Source organism: Caloenas nicobarica, chromosome 9 (assembly GCF_036013445.1).
Source record: "Caloenas nicobarica isolate bCalNic1 chromosome 9, bCalNic1.hap1, whole genome shotgun sequence".
Lineage (NCBI taxonomy): Eukaryota > Metazoa > Chordata > Aves > Columbiformes > Columbidae > Caloenas > Caloenas nicobarica.
In genome coordinates this window covers 21,631,108-21,650,707 of record NC_088253.1, presented here as the reverse complement: position 1 = coordinate 21,650,707, position 19,600 = coordinate 21,631,108, and the positions used below count along the sequence as shown (strand labels likewise).

The 19,600-nt window shown below is 44.5% G+C and overlaps 1 protein-coding gene across 2 annotated transcripts; it reads right to left on the bottom strand.

Annotated features, from left to right (window-relative positions):
• Positions 1–1,291: 1,291 nt before the first annotated feature.
• Positions 1,292–16,468, bottom strand: MTHFSD (methenyltetrahydrofolate synthetase domain containing). 2 transcript variants are annotated; one of them, XM_065640822.1, is made up of 8 exons: positions 16,393–16,468; positions 16,106–16,209; positions 14,267–14,380; positions 13,737–13,850; positions 11,566–11,656; positions 10,601–10,713; positions 10,261–10,386; positions 1,292–2,256 (listed from the first exon to the last, which is right to left on the bottom strand). In XM_065640822.1, exons 1-8 carry the CDS (start codon positions 16,418–16,420, stop codon positions 1,741–1,743), a joined length of 1,206 nt encoding a protein of 401 aa, XP_065496894.1. In that variant the 5' UTR covers positions 16,421–16,468; the 3' UTR covers positions 1,292–1,740. The 2 variants fall into 2 exon arrangements, with proteins under 2 accessions (XP_065496894.1, XP_065496893.1); XM_065640821.1 differs by lacking the exon at positions 14,267–14,380 and adding an exon at positions 14,112–14,225.
• Between the last annotated feature and the right edge of the window lie 3,132 nt (positions 16,469–19,600).

The following is a 19,600-nucleotide window of genomic DNA, read 5'->3' as shown; positions in this document are numbered from 1 at the left end:
GTGATGTATAAATTTTTCTTTTTTGCTTTCCTTTCCTCTGCTTTCTAAGCTCATGATGTAATGAGTATATTTAAGTAGTAACATAACCCCTGACTCTTACCCTTGAAGTGCACAGCTACTGAAATAAGATGCAGAGGAGTTTGCAGTGCTTATGTTTTAATTCAGACTAAGTGATATGGAAAATAACTTCGAGCTGGAGAAAAAGAGAGCATTTTAGAGCTCAGCACTAATTTTTTTCCAGAAACTTTCCTTTGTTTACCTTACAAGAAGCTGAAGCAATGCTCTTCTTGAGCACCTCTGTACAGAGTACATGATAATGATAACTTTTTACTTAATACTGTATGAAATGTCTGACCCTTGAGGCAGAATAATGTGCTTAAAATATACTTAACAGTACCCTCTGGCTAAAAAAAGTTTCCAACTCATACCTAAAAAAATATCCATTTAGCTGCTTACTTTGACTATGTGCCCAGCATCAATGGCAAAAGTGCTTCTGTTTAGAAAGGATGGTTCAGCCAAAATTCAACTTGTTTTTCAGGAATAGGAAACCAAAGGGGAAAAAAATGTAATAAAAGCCATACTAAATAAATCATCATTCTCCTTTACACTGTAACTGAGTGTTCACACGTGTGCAATTCTTACTGTTCAAGCTAGTACTTGATAGCACTTTCACAATGAAAAGTTGTCTGACCATCAGCACTGCCTGATGTTGTGGGTGCAGGAAGACCACACTGGTGGTGACAAAGGCACAGGAGGAACAGGCTGTGCTACGATCTCCAGCAACTCTTCCAAAAACTCCACACCAGACCAGTCACCCACAAGTTTTGACCGTGGTCTGTCTGCTTTTCGCTCCCACTGCAATGATCAATATTAATGTAATTGCATGGAGGCAATGGAATCACATCAAATTATAAGAGACAAGATAATCGGGAAAGACATCTGTTTTATAATTACCTGCATCCATGGAAAAGGCACCTGAAGTGCTTTGGGGAAAAGCAGAGAAGAAAACTCATCTTCACCCTCCTCTGCTAGCTCGAAATAAAAAATACGAGGTTTACAAAGGGCTGAATTAACAAAACAAAGCTGAGAAAGGGGCTACCATCCCTTCCACCTGATGTTCACAGCTATTACTAGAACTCTGGCTGAGCCAGCATTTCCACAGCTGTGCTTCAAGACCACAAAAAAAAAAGGGCAATCTCTCCCTCCAGCCACTTTTATGAAAAACATGTTGAAAACTCCCAACAGGCAAACCCCATTTTTTTTAGTAAACAGAATTGTAACCCTTAAGACAGGTTTTCTGCAGCTGGCTTTTAATCTCACAAGTACAAATTTGCAGGTACAACCTTTAGATGACAGAACACAACCACCTCGCTACATGTGGCTGCACACAGCTACCAAAGGGCAGGTTTTCGATCCAGGCCCAACAAATGTACACACCAAAGAGCAAATCAACCCAATGAAAAACAAATAAACAGAGTGTGGGTACTTCGTGGATTACCCTTTAGGGAAATGACCCCTCTGTCATCTGCCTGGACAAATCCACTTGGCTTGTACAACTGCAGGAATGAGGCAGGGAAGTCAGCTGTGAGATGTACGCCTCATTTACTCGAAAAGTTGGCTTCGCATTTCCTTGTTTAGCCTGCAGAAATCAGAGGATATGCTAACATCCTCGAAAACATAGGTTGGCTTCCCACAAAACAATAAAACCCATGCCTCTTTTTTTCCCCCCGCTATTCATATTCATTTCTGACTATTGATTTCTCCTTGCCCTTTGCTTCTCTGATTCTTGGCCAGCTCAACTCGCAACGTCTTACCCCCGAGGCTCAAGCCTTTCAAAGAGGATACGGCGCTCTCTGCGGTTGCTTTATCCTTGTAATCGAGAAAAGCCTTGTGCTGTGCTCCTTGCCAATTCAGTCGTAAAGGAGTTGCCTGGAATTCCCTTAAAGCACATTTCAGCTCGCTCACTCTTACGCTGTGAGGTATGTTCCCCACATACACAGTAGTAATCATGCCAGATTCCTCTAATCTGGGACTGAAAGAATCACTTTCAACATGATGTTGTCCTGTTTGAGCTGAGCCTATTGCAGTCTGTGGTCTTGTGTTTTCAGCCGTCGCCTTCTCATTTGACGCTGCTGGTGTGTTGGCATTTGCCAAATCTGAATGTTCATCTTGGAGGGTAACATCCTTGCCAGCCTGCTTCTCTCTGTATCGAAGACTTTTTAGGATGGGGATTTTTTCCAGCATCTCATAGCTGACCTAAAAAGGAGGAAGACAGATACAATTATGAGATTTCTCTGCTTCCAGAAAAAGGAAAAGACCATCAGGACCCATTTGTGCCATAAAAAGAGAGGAACCTTATTATATTGCTACCATTCAGAGTGCCAGAGCATTCAAAATGTTACTAATTGCTGGCCCGATTCTGAAGTTGCTCCGTAAATACACACTGCAAGACAAAAATAAACATTAGATACTCTTCAAGCAAGCAGCACAATGTAGATCCAGCAGGAAAATCAAAACCAAGCTCGGAACTATTCGATTTGACGCTTATTTATCAGGGTGCTTTCAGATTCACATTCTTATTGTTATCCCTTAATATTTGCTTTGACCGAGGGCTTGTGCTCCTGCTCTGGCAGAATGTCACACGCCTACAGCTCATCAGACCATCAGGAACTTTCATTCTGCAGACCTCCTTGTGCTTTTTCCCCCAAAACAGGATATCCTGTAAGCTGGGTCCCACAATGGGGAGGGACAGCGGTGTTAGGTTTGCAGCTGGGGAGCGTGCCTTGTAGCGGGGCTCCTCCAAGTGTGGGCCCAGCCGGAGGCACGTTCTCTGGTTGCGGCCCATCACCACAACCTCCCTCTTGTCATCCGACCTCACACACCACCCACAGCTACTCATCAGATCCCACATCAGTCTGCTGGGTTGGATCACAGAACAGAAAGGCACCCGGACGCTGTACTTCAAAACTGTGAAGCCTTTATCCCCTTCATCCATTCCCAGTTCACAAGCAGTTTTTCTGGAAGGGCTCTTCCTCCCCACAGCTGAACCGTATCCATCTCAGGCATGAGATGCCCCAGGCTGCACTCAGTGACTGGCAGTGGTTCCCCAGCTCATGTGGTCTGGCTCTTGGCTTGCAGACTGCAGTTGGGAGGAGGAATAATTCATACTTGGCTGCTGGACAAGCAGAACATCCATCAACACAAGATTCAATTCTTAAATTTAGGGAGCAAAACAGAGCCTAGGGAAGCGATGCCTGAGCGAGCAGAGACCCAAACTAGTAGCCCACACAGTGTGAGCAAGCCACTGTAGCAGAGTACTGAGCCCAAGCTTAAAAGCCACTCAGCAGGCTTTACTAGACTAGCACCAGCATATCCTGGCTCAAATACGCCTGCAGATCGCCCAGCTCAGATCTCTCTCATCTCAGAGAATTCCTGCTTCTACAATTACAGTCAGAGTAGGTCTGGATTTGGCCACACCACATAAAGTCTAAAATGCACCGATCTGTAGGGAGAGTAGCCCAGCCCTTAAGTGACTTGAGTGAAAAAAAGGCAGGGTGGGAGCAATGTTAGGCTTAGGTACAGGAAAGCTGGTCAACAGAAGTCTCTTAAATGTTCCCAGGGCTCCTCTTCTGAGGAGCAAACAAGCAACTTTTATTTCAGGCCAAAACTAAATAAAAACATAATTTACATAAAGCCTGTCCTAGCTATACCTTGTTAATACAGTATAATATCAAAAAGCAGAATAGGACTAACCAGTATAGGCAGAAGTCACCTCCATTCTGCCACACTGCAGACTCAGAGTCAAGGTGTTTGGGATCAGGCCCTTTGAACAATTTCTGAACAAAGCCAGTCTGTTCTGGCAGCCAGCACAGAGAGGCAAGGATTTCCTCTGGGGCTCTGGGAGCCTCCGTGCTCGGAAAGGTACATGTCATTTTCAGATTTTGAAGAGTTATTGCTCTGTGGATTCTTGGACTGATTTGTTTTTCTCAGCCAAGAATTCAGATTGTTGTGTTTGACAGCAAACTCCCCTTCCCTGGGTGATACAACATCAAACCGATGGCTGAAGCCATCTCACTTTGTTTTTACTGGCCAACAATTAGGAACATTTGTTGTCCCCTGTCAAATTTCTATGTGAAATGTAAGCTCTATGCTAATTAAACCAAACAGGAAAAACATTTTTCTGTTCTCATGCAACTAATCACTCCTGAGCCCAAAGCACAATCTCAACCTATTACCAAGTGTATGTACAGTTCCTTTCACACTGAAATTAAACTCAGTTTCCCAAGGCATGGAACTGAGTGTTTAGTTCAAAAGATCAATGCTACCAACGGCAAATCCTCATCACTTTGTAGATTAAGGGAATCAAAGAGTTGGGCATGGAGAGGATGAGCTCTGGAACTCAAAATCTTTCAAGGACAAATCAAGGAGAGGATTTTGATGATCCGAGGACCAGCAAATTCTCTAAGAGACTTCAACTCTCACTTGAGTGACAAGTAGTTTTTGGCATCTGACCGGAGCTCTTTGAGCTACCGTTTCAGGCTCCCTGCAAACTCAGGAAGATGCAGTTACAGCAGCACGTGTGTCTTCGTAAGGGCTATGAACTAGTTTTCTATAAAAGCTGAAGTTTTGATTATCAACCACCACCCCCAAGGGAGGGAAACTTATCATTACTTTACATTCAGCCCTCTGTAGAGATAACAGTACAGAAGCAACAAAGGCAGTTGATTTGACACTCAGATTTGTTTGTAATTGAAAACATACTGTAAAAACCTTACATTAGACAAGTTCTGACACTGTCAACTGACATCCTTCTGCCACAAAAGAGAGACAGGATTTACCTTCAGGGCTGTTTTCCCTGGGGTCTAGGAGAATCTTCCACCCGGACCAAAGCTTTCAAATCCTTCCCTATTTTTTCCCCACTTTTATATCAAGGAAAGGCAGAAACTCAGTTTGGGATTTCAGAGTTTCAGTTCAACAAACCAATTCACTACCTTTCTTGGGGTGCAGGGGGTGAGAGCCAAAGGGGCAAAGGGGGCAGCGGGTGGCAGAGGAGAGGAAAAATCTTGCTCTGCTCTGTTGCAAAATAGCAAACAAAAGAACTCTGTGGTAGTACAATGTGTTGCTAATTACGATCATGCAAAAAGTTTCTTTTGTCTTGTGGAAGATTGCAGTGATTTATTTCCATGTGGAGAGAGGCCAAAGATATTCCTCCTCTCCTTCAAACAAGCTGCACGTTTCTTGGTCCTGTGCCGGCTGGTCACTCCTCTCCAGCCTGGCCTACTGCTTTAGGCTAAGTCAGGATGCAGGGACTTGTGTTCTACTCCAAGTCTAGTTGATCCAGTTCTGTGGACCTGGGCAAACCCAGTGTCGGAAGCTTCTTCCCTTGCTTCCCTCATCACTATAAAGTTAAGGCCAAACCATTTATTCATGTTTGTAAACTTTGTCTTGAGTGTTGGGATTTAGCTGAAGGATTGGCTTTGGCAGTGAAGCCAGCTGAGAAGTTTCCTATTATCCCTTGACCACCAGTTCCCAGGCCAGTTACCATACTTCAGCCCTCTGGGGTTGGCCAACAGAAGTGCTTATGGGTCTGCACTATAAACTCGGTAACTGAAGTGATTCGGGTTAAAAATAACTCCACCAAAGGCAATTAATCATTTAACAATCCTTCCTACTCCCTGCCATGGCTGGGAGAGCCTTGGGGAAAGAGGACAGCAGGGTAGATGAATTCTTCTGGCACACAATGACCAGGCTATGGGAAAGGAGCTGAGAAGGGAAATGTGGCCCCTTTCTGACCGAAACCTGAAGAAAACAGAGTCTTGACTGCCGAGTGCCAATACAAACCTCCCAGCACTTAACCCTGAGCGTCCACTCTCATGACACCTGGTTTGGTCCCAGAACAGCGTAGTGGCAAATGGATTCTGCAACGTCTCTGCTGCAACATCAGGGCCCTCTTCAACCTCTTTATTCCAGAACAGTGAACACAGCCACCTTCAATATTTTGCTGGGGAAAATGAAAGATGTGTTTGTCCTGTGACAGAATGAGTAATGCTGACCCCTGATACAGTGCAGGCCAAGTCAAACATCACTTTGATTTCCCTGGCAGTGGAGGCGGTGCAGTTTTGATGTACGGCAGACAAGGGAAGGACAGCTATAGATTGGAGAGCATGCTAGGTCTGCTATTTAATTCTGCTTCACACACCAACTGATGTGGCTCAAGATGGAGACAGATGCTGCTGCCCTGGAAAGCTGTGAGCAAGATCAAACACTCCTTAGTAGAGCAAATCCACCAGCCCTTCCCAGTACTGAGGCTGGTAGGCAGAAAGTGTTTGAAAGCTTCGTTTTTGCCCACCCTGAGGGTTGTCTGATCCCAGACTCCTCCTAAAGGCCTCCAGGACTGAGCCCACTTCTTATCTCCTTAATCGGTTGCTTGTTTCAAGGAGCACTGAGCTCACAGTGGTTTAAAGTACAGACAAAGCCAGAACAGCTAAGACAGGCCAGCACAGTTGAACATTTTATCATTCATTTGCACAAAATGTCCAAATATGTGCACGCAATCCGAGGGCATATTTCTGGGAGCTGGCAGCCCACAAAGTCTGCTAGTGTCCCTCAGGAGAAACTTATGCAACCCACATTTGAAATCCATCAGCAAAAACTGATTCCATGCACTCTGCAGCAAGGGTCAGATTTGCAAAGGTGTTGAGACATTTAACCATGCGTGGAAGCATGCCCTGCTCACACTATCCCTCAAAAAAACCAAAACAAAACCAAACCCTGGCTAAACTAACAGCAACCTTCTTCTGATGGCAATGCTGTGTCCTTGCTAAAGGTTTTGTCAGCTTCAACGCGTGAATTTTTTGAGCTTTAAAACATCACTTTTGAAATATTCTATCACAGACTCAAATCAAACGCTGTTTGTTGTCAGATAGTTTCCATCTCTGCCACTGCATACTAAACTCGTTCAACATTAGACCCAGGGATTCCCTTCAGCTCATTTCATTTTGGGAAAAATCTTTTCCTACATCTACAAAATTCTCAGCAAAAAAATGATTAAAGAAACAGAAGGAAATGCTTGGTAAAAATCTAGTGATTTTTCCACCAACTCTTCTCATTTCCCTCTTCATGAACCCAAGTATTTTAATTGGTCTGTATAGTTTCAATTTAAAATAAGCACAGCACAAATAACTTCGTAATTGTGACAAATATAATAGACAGTGTCACAGATAAAGATCACAGCTACCCATACAAAATACTAAATAAGAAAGTAACTTGTTTCATGAATTTAGAGTTCCCAGAAACAATGGGTTAGATTTTCAAGACAGATGAAGCCAAATAATTCTCCACTGGCATGCAAATAAAGTTTTCCAGAGCACTCTTAGCAGCTCTTGCTGTCCTCCGAGAGCACATAACTGATTTTTCAAAACCCTGAATTCAGATGCAGAAAACTTACCCGTATACACACTCCAGTACTGTCTGTGTATTTAGAAGCATCTCTAGAGCGCCTAGAACTGATTTTGATGTTGCTTCTTGGTATTAATAATATTCTAGCTCTTATACTTCCTTAGAAGTCTTAAAATCAGCATTTCTGTGACACAAATCCCAGCAAGTAATTCGCATCTTCATGTTTGGAAAAACGTACTACCTCGACAGCAAGAAATAGCTCAGCTGGAAATTCTGCACTGAGAAGAACTGAGACAACTGAGAGCAAGCCATGCCAATCACTTCAAGATACGAATCATTTACTCATAGAGGAACACCTATGTACCCCATATCTGGCACACTATTTCCTTCCTACATAGCGCAGAACAAACAAAAATGCTCCAGAAAAATGCAGCACCTCTCTGAGCACAGAAATCTAGCCCTGAGACATGTATTTTGTTTGCTGCCTAAGTACCTTCTTACCTCTTTGCAGCTGAAAGAGAGTGTTTGGAGCTGCAAACAGAGTGAGTGTATTATGGCTATTTATCCTAACAGCTTCAGAAAAACACAGCCTTTACAACAATGCTTAGCTGTAATCCCATGTTTGCAAACACCTTTAATTTAAGCTCCTAAATCAGCATCTTTGCTTGATCCAGCCATGTTCCTGAGGGCAAACTTTTTTGCAATGTATTTTACGCATTGCACATCTTAACAATACAGTTAAGCCACCTTCTGTTGACAAAACACCGTATGTGGAAGTGGGTTATTTATTTACTCACTCCCTCTTGGTTCATTTAGTTTTGCTCTGAGGAACAGGAATGCACCAGTAAAGCCAGGATTTGAAGGAGAAAAGAACATAGAGAAAAGGATGAGAAAAGGATGTAGAAGCAGCCAGGACAAGTCAAAGGACAAACACTTACATAACCTGTATCAAATCCTGCATTTTTAACACCCTGTTGGCCAACTAGACCTCCCACCTCCAAGACCCTCTCTGTACAAGAGTTGATCGTACAGTTGCCACCACAACCACAAACAAAACATACACAAGTGGTTCAGCTCCCTGTGAAAGAATAATGCTAATTTCTTTCTTCTTCATATAGACAGGACATTTTGTTCTTGTCCCAAAACAACAGAAATGTAATGATCATCCCTGCTCTGACTAGTATTCTCCAATATTCTTATTTAATAAACATAAGCTCTGAAGAACAGCCAAAAGCAGCTTTAGGTGTTAAATCAACATTTAAATATTCAAATAAAGGCTCAATTGTGTGATGTGCTCCACTCTCAGTGAAAGCTGTAGAAAATTCAGTGAGAGCTGTATTTTTCACACAACACCACTAATGCAGTTGTGTCAGACACTTAATTAGTTTATGAGGAATAACTTATAACACTGATCTTGATTTTTTTTTCCTCTGGAAAGCAAAGAATTGCAGAGGCAACATCAAATTTGATACATCGCTTGGGACTGACTGATTTTTCATGAGTGGCAAAAGTTACACAAAAATTCAACAGCCCCTGCAAGAGGCTGCATTCCCCAGACCTCTGAAAAATGTCACTGCTAAAGGGAATCAGACAGAAAAATGGGAATCAGGCAGAAAAAAGTGTTAGCAAGGCCACTTACTGAGCCTGAAGTCTGACACTCAGACAGACAGACTGTGATCAAAAGTATGCTGGCAAGATGGATGGACCACAAGGGGTAGGCCTTCAAAACAATTACATTCAATAATATCCTAAAAAAATTGTGTTTCAAAAATAATTCAATGGAAAAAATGCACCAGTACAGACAGGGCTTTTATTTATTTATTTATAACCTCAAATCCTCAACCACAGGCAGGGTAAAATACTCTCCCACTATAGGAGTAAAAATAGCAGTGGCTAGAATTGTTTGTTGTAGATACATCACCTTAACAAACTTAACTCTTTTTGCTGGTTGGCAAGTGCTTAACAAACAACTCTTGATTTCCCTAGAAGTATTCACTAGGAATTCTTCAGTGATTTCTGCAAGACGTTGGTACGCTATTCCTCATTCCAGGGTTCCTACTGTTATTCAGTCATGCGGGATTGCGTCTGCTCCCTAACTGGATGATTTTAGGAATTAAAATCTAATGACAAAATTTTCCCAGTGTGAATATCCATTAAAACAATTCACTAAATGCTTTTCTGAAACTATTTGTGAAGCTACTGAAGTTTTTGGCAATCTTGGGGTGGGGTGAGCCAAACCCATACAACAATAATTATCAATAAATAATGATTCATTATTTAAAACAGTAGAAAATCACTACTCCTCACCTGAGAACAAGCTCCGGCCACAAACTCATCTCTCCTTTGAAACTAATCCTGTACATCCACTATGTAAAAAGCAATGTACCAGCCATTAGGTCATATTTTCTTTCACAACCAGAACAGCACATATTCCACACATTCCACGTGGCCTAAGGCCATAAAGTTCTCTCTGTGGTGTTGCCTCCAGAAAAGGAAGAGAGTATTTCAATGAGCACCGAGAAATAAAACACTGAGGGTAGAGAAGCCCCTTGACTTACATGACTATTATACAGCAAACAACTACAACATCTACCTAAAAAATGCACAAATGATGTCTCCAGTGATTCTCACCGTATAATCCATTTGAAACAGCAACTGCAGCTTCATTAACGTATTTCTCCTCCTCACCATCACCACTTTAAAAACTCTGAATACACATATTGTTGTTTTGTTTCATCCAAAAACCACATTTGGTCCTTTTCCAGGTGTTTTTAAGACAACAAATGTGTTTATATGTAAAAATGGGGGACTTATCAACAGAATGTAGGTACCAATAAGCCACTGTTAACAGAGGTAACTTACCTTATGCCATAATATCCCCTGAGGTTTTGGTCGTTTGCAATCAGTCTTGATAGTTCTAGTTGGAGTAAGTATATAATCCACAGTTAAATCATGATCATCAAGAAGCTCTTCTGCTATGTCAAGCACCTACAAGGAACAAGAGATTGGGTAAATAGTAAAAAGCATATTCACTAAAATTATGCACTGTTCCTGATGTCTCGCAACATGTGAAAGCCTGTCAGTGACAGTGGAAACAAATTAAGGATACTGCACCAACACCATTCCAAGTCTCTTCTCCAGACAGAACATTCAGTATCACACAGTTCTGACTCATCGCTCCAGAATGGATATTCTAACTTACCTGACAGTCATGTACAATAGTAACTACAGGTGTATCCTCCTGCACTGCACCCATTGACACCATCATTGCATATTCCATGTCTGCATAACCTTCCCCTTTTCCAATTCTCCAGCCTAAAATACACAAAAGCAAATGGTGATAGTAAACACAGAAACAGCAGAGTGGAAGTGCTGGTAACTGTGAAAAACGTGCAATTAAACTAAGCAGCCTAAACCAGATAAACCAAGCACAGAGTTGTCACTCGGGAAAAATTCAGATCAGTTTCTCTCACAGAATGCAACTTTCCTTGGAATCGGCACTGAAATTAAAATAAAACGCTAGTTTCAATGAATACCTCAAGGATCCCAGGAGCCTCTCATTCAGAGTAAACCAAATTTGGTCCAGTAACATAGAAGCCTATTTATCCATTGTAACTAGAATCCTCTACTCATGTCAAACATTGGTTAACTTTGGGGCATCTGGGTCACACACAAAGAGCATGTTATTTTTAGGCGAGGGATAAAATCAGTGGAAAATTTTACACCACCAGCAGGTCTTCAAAATAGTAAAAAATGCAAAATCTGATTCCTGAATAGGTACTGAATCAGCAGCTGTAACACGTCCTTTCACAAACTCTGTGAGAGCAGAGAGCCCTCTGATTCTTTTAAAATTAAGAAAAAAAAATATTTAAAAAATTGCTTATCTGAATAGTTCTACTGACGGTCAAAACACTGGTCCCCATGCTCTAAACCACAGCGCTATCTGCCCACTAAGTCCTGGCAGCATTGTTGCAAAGCAGGCATTGATTCTTCCTAGTTGAATTGGGACCAGTGACTTGTCACAAAAAAAGAGACAGAACTCAAGCCCTTATTCAGTTCCAAAGATGCATTCGTGTCTGCCAAAAGGAACACGTAGTGTAGCGCAGTGACATTGCGAATAGTGACTTAGGACCCTCCTCCTGAAAAGCTTACATGGCTTTATCTTACCTTTTTCAGAGACAGCCACTGATCCTACAACAACCAAGTCCACTCGTGCTTTCCCATCAAGACCTACAGGCACACTGTATTCTTTTATACCCTGTAAGAAAAACATAATTTTAGGTTTGCAGAGTGCAGACTCTTCCAACCAGCGAGGCAGAAATCCAGAATGTTTTGATAAATCCAAGTAACTCCCCATGTTTCCAAGTGTTTCTTCCATGTATAGCCAAGCTGTACATGTCTGGAAAGTTATCCTCTAGGGGATCCTAGAATACATTCCCTACTACAGCGACAAGAATTTTGGCACTCTTCAAGGAGAGCTAAGGGAGGTAGACACTTTACTAAGCAAGGTTACTTATTTAGGATCAAAAATTCATCTTTTGAAACCCTTTATTTGGCATCTGTTTCTAAAAATGAGGGCAAATGACACTTCCTACCCTACTACTACCTTAAAGTCATGATATGTAAATTAATGCCCACGAGAAATATCAGAGCACTACGAATTCTCATAAAGTTAATTTAGATACAGGCAGCTACAGCACAAAGATGTTAAGCTGCTTGTCTGAGTCACACAAAATGCTTTACTGAAGCGCAACCAGGTACCCAAGCTGGATCGCACTCCATTTCACACCGCACCCCCTGCACTGCCAGCTTCTCCACACCTCTATCTTTAAATACCTTCCAAAGCTGCCCACGTGTTCCCCGAGACTACATTCCTCAACACTTTGCTGTGCGATCATCACTCAGGATGTGCCACTGCCAAGTTAAGCTATCTTAACCGAAATGTTCTATCTAAGATACTAATGAACAGAAAAAACACATTGTTCCTGACAAGTGAAAAGAAAAACCTTGCAGAGTTCTCTCATCCTTTTTTTCTTCCCCTCCCTCCCCTCTCAGTTCCACCAACACCTCTTCAGGCTCCTCTCTAAAGAACATATCCTAATAAAATTCTGTACAGAGCTGCAGAAATTAAAACTGGTGTTTACTTGGGCTTTCAAACATCAGAGGTTTAAAATTTTTAGAAAGATATCTCATGATTCATTCATCCTTAATACATATGTACAGCATAATGTAAATCTTCCTCACACCAGTTCAACTTTGTGCTAAGTTAATCCTCACAATAAAAAGCCAAATATTTGCCATGTAGAACACAAAACCAAAAAGATCAGTAATTTGTGAGTATCAGTAATAACGCTCATTATCCACTTCACAGCAGCGTGGTAAGAATTGTTTGCACAGTGCTTTGTAAATATAAACTGCTAATAGCATATTATTCATTAGTACATCTGGTTGGGGGAAAAAACAGACATACGGTGATAAGATCTGAGATCAGATATGAGGCCTGAAGCAGGTCAAGAGAAAGGTCTCCTTCAAAAGTGCTCTTCAACCCTGAAAAGCTTAATTAGTTAATGACTTAAATAAAAGTTCCAACAAAGAGAGACGCTGCTAATTACTGTCCATTTACAACCCTGCGTTTTATAGAGGATTACTGTACAACTTTATTGCCTTTTGCAGAATATAAAGAAAGAAATAAAACCTATATAGCTGGCCTATTTATTTCGTACAAGTTTTCATGTCAAGTAAAGTTGCATATAAATAACGCAGGTTTCTCTGCCAAATTACTTTAGCAGTACAATATGATATTTTAACACCAGAGGGCAGCAACACACCACTCTTCGAAAGAAAATTCTTAACACTCTCTTGTAGCTCGGTTGATGCTAATGACAGAATTAATGTTTCTTTAGACTTAGGATTCTAAAAGAACTGATCTTTCCTGTTTAGTAACACCTAATATTCTATAGACCAGATTATGCAAAAACTGTAAACACTAAAATATCCCTCATAGGGTTCACTAGCTCAAAACTGCAGAAGAATATACGACTATGCATTAGAAACCTAAAGATCTAACTTACCTATGAAAGCTACTCAAAATGTTCCAAAAAGCATTCACAAAGTAGTGATACCATTTCATTAATAAACTATAGCAAAAATATTAAATTTCTTCGTTATTTAAGTACAAACAAAAAATTATTAATGACGGATGTGTGCAGAAAACCAGGAATAACATCCTAGTAGAACAGTATTTCAGGTGGCATCTGATTTTCCACCTTCTAGGACTATCATAACACAACACTCCTCTCTACAAGTTAATTCTGACCTCCCCCATTTTTCATTCCTACTTGAGATGTAGCACATATTCGCAGGATCTCCTTAGTTGCACCTGGAGGTGGAACGATCTTATTGAACAGTCCAGTCCTCAGACGTGGTGTGGGAACCAACAAAGTCTTCCTTGCCTGTGTAACAAAAGAAGTGATCACATTAAAAGGAGGTAGGCCATTAATTAAATATTTTTACTGTCTCATAGGTCTCTCTGTGATCAATTATCTTATTTGCTACAGAGCCAAAAAGGCAAAGACATCGTTACACAAGAGACCTCACGAGGCTTAGGACTGGTAAAGTTCCCGCCAGAGAAATGGCAGGTGTTGACATGAGATGACATCGAGCGCTGCACTGCTGTCCCACCCTCCTCCTCAGGGGTGCAAAGGTGCCGTTACCTGCAGCGCAGCCAGCCGAACACCTTCTAGAGGTTTGTCAGGATCCACTTTAATCTCACGTGCTCTGTTGAACACATCCAGCTCTTTTATAGAGCAGCAAGTCTGGTGAGACCCCTGCATGAAGAAAGCAATCGAGAGAGAATACGTTCACTTACTTCCAGCGTTAGAAAGCGAGCGTTCTTCTGGGGAGCATCGGGATTTATTTTTACAGTATTGGCAGCTTTGAATTCCTGTAGACCCAGAAGCCTTGTTGCAGCATGGGAGGCACCCTGTTTTTGTAAGATATCAGTGCATCACCAAGGAGTTCACAGCAGAAATGGGCAATTTACAATCTTTCATCCTCTAGAGAGGCTGATTTCCCCAGATTTTAAAAGTGAGGGACATATTGATAATTTTGCGATGTTCCCTATGGGAAACCCTCACATGCCAACAGATCCTGAGTGCTTGACTAACATCTTGCAGGCCTCAGAAAAAGAGGAGATCCAAGCACACTCGCTTTGCCTGTCTTCACCCTCGTTCACACCTAACTGAAAGCTGGAGACCAATTTCCCTTTTTTATCAACGAATACAAATAGATTCCTTTAAACACAAGCCATAGTCAGAGATTCTTTCAGATGAAAACTTTCTGGACCAGGCTCTCCTTTACAGAAACTACACTGAACTCAGAAGATTCACTTCTTAACTGAGTAAGGTGCTCAACCTTAGCAGAGCACACACTCCCCTTGTAATTTCACCTTTGAATGTTTCTGCCAGTCCCTTGAGCAAAAGCATCAGAGCCCATCTCCTAATGCTGCTCATGGGCTAAAACACTCAGCACACCTTGAGCTTGGATTAAAACAGGCAGATGACAAAGTGGTGGCCTCAATACTTGAAAGTCCTCTTATTTCTTCCTCCCACCCATCAAACTATGGACACAACAAAGCCAGAGCAGGACGAAGCGTTCTCCCATAAACACTTTGTCAGCAATCACTTGGCGACCAGTCACATTTTAGCAGCACACTGTATGTTCCCAGGCTAAGTCCTACAAGATGTGTGACCTCAGCTTTCCATACCAATGGATCTGCTGAATACCCTAGGGAATTAAATCCAATTCTGAATGCCTCAGTTTCCCCACCCATAAATATATCTATCTCATTCACAGGGTGGCTTCCATAGAATCATAGAATCATTTCAGTTGGAAGAGACTCTTAAGATCATAAAGTCCAAATATAACCTAAATCCAGCACTAAACCATGTCCCTAAGAGCCTCGTCTCTATGTGTTTTAAACCCCTCCAGGGATGGTGACTCCACCACTGCCCTGGGCAGCCTGTTCCAATGCCTGACAACCCTTTCTGGGAAGAAGTTGTTCCTAATACTCAATCTAAACCTCCCCTGGCGCAACTTGAGGCTGTTTCCTCTGGTCCTGGCGCTTGTTCCTGGGGAGCAGAGCCCGACCCCCCCTGGCTCCAAGCTCCTTTCAGGCAGGTCAGAGATCAGAAGGTCTCCCCTCAGCTCCTGTTCTCCAGCTGAACCCCCAGCTCCCTCAGCCGCACCCATCACGCTTGTGCTCCAGCCCCTTCCCCAGCTCCGTTCCCCTCTCTCAACTCACTCCAGCACCTCAAGGGCTTTCTTGGTGTGAGGGGCCCAAAACTGACCCCAGGATTTGAGGTGCAGCCTCACGAGCAATGAGTACAGGGGGGCGGTCATTTCCCTAGTAGTTTTGTATCTATTGATTAAAAGACAACATACACCTGGCACATCTTGTCATGTACAGATACCTGCGCTTCTTTACTCGCTGTAGATTACATATGTGTGCTGTTTGTACGGTGTTTCTCAGAGCTCTGCCACCCTCTACCGTCGCTCACCCACCGCAGGACCGTGCGCTTCGCAGTTGAGGGCTGGCACGACCAGGGGAGCTGGGTGGGGGCCCTGCCGGCCAGGCCTTCAGACCCCGAGGCTGTGGGGGGGAAGGAGAGAAAGGCCGCGGCCCAGACCCACAACCGGGTCGCCGTACCTTGAAGTTGGGGATGCGGCGGTGCACCGGCCGCGGGAAATCGGCCAGGCCGCTGGCCTCCAGGTGGTCCCACACCTTCTGCCGGACGTCCCACTTGGTGCCACCTGCGGGAGCGCGGAGCTGAGGGGCCGGCCCGGCGCCTCACGGGGGAAGCGCTGCGCTCGCCGGGCCCGGGGCCGCCATCGCGCTCCCCTCACGCCAACGGTCGCGCCCCAACCGCCGCGCTCGCGCTGCCCCCGCCGCCCCGCCCACCCCGCGCGCGCCCGCCTGCTCGCTCGCTCGCTCACCCGCGCGCAGCCGCGCGCCCCCCTCCATGGCGGCGCCACCGGCGGCGGGGAGAGAGGCGGAGCCTCCGCTTTGGCCCCGCCCCTCCCACACGTGGCTACGGCGGCGCGGAGGGGTCAATAAAGTCCCGAAGGCGAAGCGAAGGATGAGAGGTGGGTATGGCGGCTATGGGGCTCTCTAAGCCGCGGAAAAGTCGTTCTTGCCCCGTGATCACTTGGCCGAGGAGAGCCCTCCGGGAAGGGGGTCCCCAGTTGCCAAAACCCACTAAAACTCGGCGCAGCTGCGGTCACCAGCTCACCAGAGCTGCCTGGAGCCAGCGAGGTGCAGGGATGGGCGGCCGGGATGCAGGGATGGGTACCTGGGATGCAGGGATGGGCGGCCGGGATGCAGGGATGGGTATCTGGAATGCAGGGACGGGCACCCGGGATGCAGGGATGGGCGCCCGGGATGCAGGGACGGATGCCCGGGATGCAGGGATGGGTGCCCGGGGTGCAGGGATGGGTACCCGGGATGCAGGGATGGGCGCCCGGGATGCAGGGATGGGTACCCGGGATGCAGGGGTGGGTACCCGGGATGCAGGGGTGGGTACCCGGGGTGCAGGGATGGGTACCCGGGATGCAGGGATGAGTACCCCGGATGCAGGGATGGGCGCCCGGGATGCAGGGATGGGTATCCGGAGTGCAGGCACAGTCCCGGTGTCAGGATGCTCCCGGACATCACCAGCACCAGCCTGGCCAGGAGGCTTGCAGGAAAACTATGAGATGTGCAGAAATTCCTCCTGGATTTTACAAAGGCCACTGCAAGTCTGGGGCAGTTTACGGGGTGATGGTTTTAAACCAAAGAAGGGGAGATTCAGACTAGCTGTGAGGAAGAAATTGTTTCCCCTGAGGGTGGTGAGAGCCTGGCCCAGGTTGCCCAGAGAGGTGGTGGATGAACCATCCCTGGAGACATCCCAGGCCAGGCTGGACGGGGCTCTGAGCAACCTGAGCTGGTGCAGATGTCCCTGCTCATGGCAGAGGTGGCACTGGGGGAGCTTGAAAGGTCCCTTCAACCCAAACCATCTGTGATTCTATGACTGGGCTCTGGATGAGCCATGCGAGGGGCTGCAGCCCCCAAATCTGCCACAGTGTCACTGTTCTTGCTCGAATTAAACATACAAAGTGATGTGCCATATTGTGAATGTCAAAAGGGAGAAGTTCTGTTTGAAAAATGAGACTGTCCCCCAAGGTCATGGAAATACCGTGGTCTTTAGATTGTGTGTTAGAGCTGGAGAGGGGAAATCCACCCCGCTTTTAATCAAATAAAATTCTCAAATCAATTATTTTTCCATTTAAAATTGGTCATGAATAAAGCATTATCCAGCCTTTACGTGGGTTTCCAGGTCTGCCAGCTTTCAGCAAGTACGTTTCTCATTTGCATTTAATAGGATAGTCGATGATTTGTTTGCATGATTTATTATTTATAGAATTAATGTATTTGATGATTACCCCAAGAAGAGGGAGGACGTTGAGAATCCCAACATTCCTGAGCAGAGTGGGATGGAAGGGTCATGGGAACAATGAAACAGAGGTTTATTTTAAAGTGTGTCAGGGAAGAGGGGGGGAAATGGCTTTTGAATTTGGTTTCTAAGCTGCTTGGCTTGGATGCTACCGATACACATCCACCGTCAGAGCCGACTGTTGCTCTGCCAACCAAAAAGCGGAACAAATTCGGATGCTCTTCTCTGAATAGTTACAGATGTAGCCGGGCAGATGCAAACGCCTTTTCTCTCTGCTGCTGCTGTTGATTGCTGAACTGGCTTTTTTTTTTTCTTCACAGTGCAAATCAAAGGCCAGGACTCCGCTGGGCTCAGGAGTCTTTCTTCCTCCAACTTTGTGTGTTTTTCAAACTCAGATTAATATCAACATATTGGGCTAAATGCTGCGGTGAGCCTGAAGCTTCACCTTTCCACCGAAGCCCCTCGTAAGCGTTCAAAGAAAGCGCTTAGAGCCCGGGTTCTGCAACGGGGTGCGTTTAGGAAGAGCCTTTTCGCTACCTCAGTGCTGCTGGAGCCAGTGGGAATCCGTCCAGGCATAACAGACCACCCATGTGGAGCTGGACCTAAATGTTTGAAGCTCATTCCTCTGCTTCCTACTCACGGAAAACTCCCAGCGACTTTGATATCTCTGCGGGGAGTTCAGGATCGGGCCTCTGGTGAACAATTTACGACCTCTATGTAACTCGGCATCACGATTTGCGCTCCCGGGCCGTGAGTGCTGGTGCTGTCTGTCTGTCCGCTGTCACCCCAAATCACCACATTGCAGCTCATGGGGCTCGTTTCTGCTCCAACACACCCTCTTCCTCCTCTCCTGTGAGGACTGGAAAGCAAGTGAGGTAGCAACAGTGCCATTAATTAATACATTAACAATGAAGAGGGGCTGAAATCCTACCAGACCACCTACATCTCCCTCCAACCTCCATATAAGACACTTGGTAAAGCTGTTCCTTACATGGATTTGGCTTCCAAAAAAAGAGGACCTGAGCTGGCTTTTTAGAAATCCGGGTGCTTTGCCTTAAGCTAATGAGGAATTTGCTAATAAGTGGCATCTCATCTGCTCATTCAACCCTCTGCTTTGATTCTACAGGTCTGAAATTTGCTCCAAATTACTTTTTCGGGGTCGCTTCTGTTCATGCATACTGCAGCCTTTACATTAGCTGTAGCAGCCTGACGTGGCTTGTACAGATGCCCCGGCAAACCTCTTTTTTCATCGGGAAGCAGACAGGGCCACCAACACCCATGTAAACGGAATTAGTCTGTTAGAGGTGCCTGAGTCATTTTTGAATAAACTGAACTAAACCGAATAAAATACTCTAGTGAGGTTAAAAAAGGCTCCTGGTGTTTCATACAGAAGACAAAATGCAGCTCTTGCTTGAAACACCCACAATTTGTGAAAACACCTAGAAAAAGGGAGTGCCAGATAAATACAGACCCTGTGAACAACACAGAAGGAAACTCCTTGTGCTACAGGAATAATTTTTCTGAAGTGCAGGGTGAACACATGAGGACAGCCATGGAAAACAGAGGGAATGCATCCAAAGAGGAGTGCTAAGCTAGCGAGGTCACTCTGCTTGGTTTTCAGTATTGAAAATTCAAACTAGGCTACAAATTTTAAAAGCAACAATTTTTTATGAGGTTTTCATTCATACAGCATATTAGCTGGGTGCTATAAA